At 44.1% G+C, this 5,294-nt stretch overlaps 1 protein-coding gene across 3 annotated transcripts in view; it reads right to left on the reverse strand.

The window, feature by feature from the left end:
• Rftn2 (raftlin family member 2) overlaps positions 1–5,049 on the reverse strand; it is a 51,157-nt gene extending 46,108 nt beyond the window's left edge. For 2 of the 3 annotated variants that reach the window (XM_027396906.2, XM_027396905.2), the window contains exon 1: positions 4,318–5,049. In XM_027396906.2, coding sequence (XP_027252707.1) covers positions 4,318–4,456 — 139 coding nt within the window. In that variant the 5' untranslated portion in view covers positions 4,457–5,049. The remainder of the gene's footprint in view (positions 1–4,317) is intronic. The other variant, XM_027396909.2, reaches the window with a different exon arrangement.
• Positions 5,050–5,294: the final 245 nt, after the last annotated feature.

A 5,294-nucleotide genomic window follows, 5' to 3' on the forward strand; every position in this document is an offset into this window, starting at 1 on the left:
TTTTAGCATGGGAGTAAACCAGGCTTTTCTATAGTGTACCACAGCTTTTAGCATGGGAGTAAACCAGGCTTTTCTATAGTGTACCACAGCTTTTAAGCACAGGGGTTCTCAGAGAGCCCACCTCACTTGATAAAAGGACACAGGTAGGAAAAGAAGCCCCAGAGAAGACACAGATATCTAGCAGGAATGCATATGCATTGGCTGTTTCTTTTCTTTTCTTTCTTCCTTTTTTTTTCTTTTTGGTTTGTTTCTGAGTTAGGGTCTCATGTAGCACAGGATGGCCCCAGACCTGTTGTGCAGACAAGGATGACTTGTCTCTACTTGCCCAGTCCTGGGATTATAGGCCTGTATCTTGGTGCTTGGTTTTATGCAGTGCAGGGGACTGAACCCAAGACATGCATACCAGGCAGACACTACCAATTAAGCTACATTTCCAGCTCTTGGCACTTTTAAAAGTCGGTCAGCTGTAGGCTATTAATAGAGATCCCTTCCTCCCCCAGTTCAGAATGGAATACTTTTCCACAATAGTCTGTATTTGTGAGATTTGTTATTTCTCTCATTTCATACTATGTCATTTCATACATAATGGAACACCTTATATGGTTTAGTAAAAAGAAAGAATAGATATTAGATTAACACTTAAGAGGATTCAGTCATTAAAAAAACAACATTGATTGTTGGGGGAAGTGCTCCAGACTTTATTAGATTGATACAGTTATACAAAATGTGCCTGACTTTTATTTCCCTTCACCCCTGCCCTTTCACTCCTTTCTTTATTTCTGACAGGTCTTGCTGTGTAGCCCAGGCTGGCCTCAGACTTGCAGTCTTTCTGTCTTATCTTTCTAAGACCTGGGACTCTAGGCATACACCACCGTGCCTCGCTCTTTCTTTCTAATTCCTATTTCTGGCCACGTATTTATCAACTCTTGTTGATTTTTAGTATATCCTCTATAGAGCGTCATTCCTATTCCTCACGGACATTCTCTAACACTTACTTGTGTCCTGTGGTAACCTTGTGCTCTCTGCTCACTGGTGTCACACAGTTCTGGAAGCACACTCTTGTTGCTTTTGTTGAGTTGTTCTCTTTATGGCTATATACCAAATCAGCCCAGGACACTTGCTGGGCCCATGCTCCCTCTTTTGAAGAAGGAAAGGGATGAGGTCCATCCCCAGCCTCAGAGATACAGGTATTGTCACAGGAGGGACAGTAACAGCTGGCTTTTAGTGAGTACTCACTAACCATGAGGTACCCCATCATAGGTAGTCTTCGTTCACTTCCTTCAATACCTAAATACCTGTTTGTAAACAAGGAATCAGCTAGAGCAGCTGAAAACGACCCATGACCCAGGAACTATGGCTAGAGAGTCTTGTATGCCTAATCATTTTGCTGTTGTTTTCCTTGTTGAGACGCTGTGAATGACTGGAAGACCAGAAAAGCACAAAGAAAGGACAGGAAAGCAGAGCGAACCAGAGAGCAAGCTTGGGAAGTAGTCAAGAGAATTGGAGAGAGAATTAGCTGGGGATTTGAAGCTGTTTCTTTTCTGGTTGGATTTGTGCTTGAACGTGCGCGCACGTGTGAGCTCAAGTGTGTATGAGTGTGCACAGAGGGCAGAGGTGAACACTGGTTGTCTTCCACAATTACTTTCTACCTTACTTTTAAAGACAGGTTTCTGGTTGGATTTGGAGCTCATGGGCTGGTTAGGCTGGAAGGACAGTGCTTTCCAGAGATCTGCCTGTCTGTGTCCCCAGTGCCGGGAGTACAACAGACACGCCTGGCTTTTCTGTGGGACAAGCACTCTGCTGACTGAGCCATCTCCCCAGCACCTGTTAGATGCTTGATGAGAAGGTTGGGAAGGGACTAGTAATAAATGAGTCCAGCCGTAAGAGAGGGGCAACTTTGAACCATTTAGCATTGGAATAAAATAACATTTATTCTTGCAATACATATACTACTGTGGAAACTTTGCACAACAGAATTTGCAATGAAATGACTGGGGATGGGGAGAGAGGTAGAACTGAATGGGAAATAAACAAACGGTTCAAGATAAATGGCACATAACATAGGGACTTGGCGTTTCTAAAGTCTCCCCCTCTTTAAACTTTATTCTCTATTCCATTTGAAAAAAAAAAAAACTGAGGAAAGTAGGAGACAGGCTCATTGTGAACACACACAGCTGTCACCAGGCCATTTTGTTTCTGCCTAGGTTTCTCACTGTGTGGTAATCTGGCAGCTAGGAGCAGCCACTATTCATTTTTCCTCCCAGCAATTCCAGGAAGGGATGCCGGTGCCAAGCAGAGGGCTGGCATGTGTTAGCCCACCCAGATTCACTAGCGTAGACACTGGAGTGGCAGGCAGGTGGCTGTCAAAGACAGGAGGAAAGAGGCAGGGGACTATGACTGGAAGAGGGGGCGGAGCTGGGCTGGTACACAGAGTCCTGGCTTCTGAAGCAAAGGCAAAGGCAAGACCAAAACAAATGGGCAAACAAAACCCCCAAACAAGAGCATGTGGGAGAACAGTGAAGAAATGGGGCAGGAGACCAGGCGCCTGTACCAAATAGGAAGCAGATGCTGCCTGAAGACATGCCCGCTTTAGTGTTAGCGTGTGTGCACAGCACACCCATGCCCGTGCTTTAAGATGGAATTGCCCCTTTGCAGCATCTAGAGTGGAAGGTGGGAATTATATTACTTTCACGGAGAAAAAGGTTTCTGCTAACAACAAAACCAACATGACTGTTGAGTGAAGGCTGTGTGCCTTCTCGATTCGAAGGTAATTGTGTCTGTATGAATTTGTTGGAGGTGCTAACATCTTGGGATGATATGGATCAGAAAAATGTCAAGCCTGCAAAGTTCTTCAGCCCTAAGTTGAGCTGTGCAACAAAATCTTAAAGTGTGGATGAAAATGGCTCTGGCCTAAGCTTCACAAATAGTCAAGAAGGGCACATTTTTTGCACTCTATGCATTTGCCACCCCAAATAGTCTGTACTGACAATGAAAGCAATGGAGTGAGCCCCACTGTAAAGCACTCCATCACAAGGACTTTCCTCGAATGGCTTTTTAAAAAGGCAAGTAGAAATTCCTGGTTACTGGCTGCTTTTCTGTCAGCATAACCTCAATCTATTTAAAATTCACACGACAAAGAAGAAAACTGAGAATCTTAACTTTTCTCCTTCTGGCAGCCTTATCCTTACTCAGATCCAAATAGGTAGGTAAACATGTTCGAAGCACAGGTAGGGATCTTATAGGTCTCTGGAAGGGCTGTGCTTGCTGGCCAGCTCAATTTCTGACAAAGAAAAATGGGCTGCTCTTGCTTCACACACAAAGATGCACTGTTTTCAGAGCAAACCAAAAAAAAAAAAAAAAAAAAAAAAAAAGTGGTGTTGTTGGTAGAGGGGGAGAAGGGGAGAATAACAGACAACATCTAGTAGGACAATTTTATATAAACTCTATGAATTAAGGAAATATATGACTTGAGAGAATTAAAATTATGCTTTGCTTTAAGAACTTTATACTAGTATTTAGAAAACTCAGCAAGCAAATTTCTCTAAATTTCATTTTTTTTTTAGCACATCATAATTAAAGACACGGTTTGTTTTAAACACTGTTATGTCCTTGTGTCTCTACAGGACACGTGTCTGTAACAGTACTCAGTTTCCACAAGGAGGGAGGCAAAACCTTTGGTGAAATGGGTTGCTCCAGCCCCTTCTCCAAGTGCCTTCTGGGCTTGTTTGTTTGTGTTTCCAACTTTTTAGAACAGACTTTCTCTGTTAGAGATGGAGCAGCCAGCTGAGGAAGTCTCTTCCAGTAGGCTATTTTTTTTTCCCCTTAAAAACAAACCAACAACTTCGTTTTTTCAAACTTTAGTTTGGTCAAACGTATCACATGAGTAACACAATCACAAAATTCAACACACTGGCCCCCTCAGAAATGCCTTGGCGAAGTTTTCCACAAGGCATACAAGTAGTGTTGCCCACAGACTTCAGTCCGGTGCCTTTCAAATCTTTTCAAAACACAAGCTGTCATTAAGGCTACAGCAATTTGGCCCAGAAATCAAACGATTGTCCTATTTGCTTTAAAAACAAGAGAATCATTTCCAAGCAGTTTTCCTAATTTTGTATAGTACACACGAATCATGGTTAAAAAAATAAAAGCTCACGAACCAAAAATCTCCCTCAGATATAATTAAGAAACAAAGCGTCATTGTTAGATGGACCGAACAATTTCATTATGAAAAACAGCTTAAGAATCCACAGGTCCACACTTCAAAGACTAAGTGTTCTCATATTTGGAAACAGGTAACTACGTTAGAAGTAAGCGTACCTTGTAAAGTAAAATCCAGCAGGGCATATTCATAAGCAAACTCTGTCTTTGTTTCCACTTGCGGTCTCTTCAGGGTAGAAAATATTTTTCCAGGGCTGCTGTCATCAGAGTCTTCCAGCTTCCTAAGTCCGCACCCCATGGCAAAGTCTGCAAGGAGTTAGACTGCGGAAAAGAGCTAGAGGACCGCGAGCAGCCAGTTCTCTTGTTCAAGCTGCGAAGCGAAGTTACACACTTAACTGCTTTGGTTTGATTTTCAGCGAAATGATAGACAGCCAGAAAGAAAACGGCGGGTCCCAGGCGAGGAGCCGGGGACTTTATCCATTCTTCTGTAAGGTCACTCAGCCCATGGGTTAGCTCCAGCTCCGGGACGCTGGGCTCGGTCTTCGAGGAGCTCTCAAACTGCTGCAACTTAGCTGAGAATTTCCATGCCACGTCAATTTACAGCCAGCCAGCCAGCCAGCCCCCGACCAGAGCTCTGCCGCTCAGGGCACGGGGCTTTGTCTCTCCCAGCTGGCTGAATGGAAAAGAGGTGTCCAGAAACGGAACTAAAAGTACAACTCGGGTGTGGTTATCTGCAGATAGAAGATAGAGTCCGTCAAAGTGATGCCGTTATGTCTGTTTTCTCTCTTCTGTCCTGTGCTTGCTCTCTCTTCCCGCTTCCACCAAGAGAGCAAAAGGGAGGGAGGGGGAGAGGAGGAGGAGAGAGGAAGAGAGGGAGGGAGGAAGGGAGGGACGGAGGGAGGGAAGGAGAAAAGAGAGAGAGACAGCGAGCGAGCGAGAGAGAGAGAGAGAGAGAGAGAGAGAGAGAGAGAGAGAGAGAGAGAGAGAGAGAATGTCCCCAGTGTGGTTGGAAACAAAAATCAGTTCCAGAAGGGAAGTGAGATTTCTTAGGGAACCCTGGACTCCAACAGGAGAACAGAAGGAAAAAAAGAGAAAGAAAGAAAGGAAGGAAGGAAGACAAAAAAGGAAAGCACTTC

This window comes from Cricetulus griseus, chromosome 2 (genome assembly GCF_003668045.3).
Source record: "Cricetulus griseus strain 17A/GY chromosome 2, alternate assembly CriGri-PICRH-1.0, whole genome shotgun sequence".
Classification (NCBI taxonomy): Eukaryota; Metazoa; Chordata; class Mammalia; order Rodentia; family Cricetidae; genus Cricetulus; species Cricetulus griseus.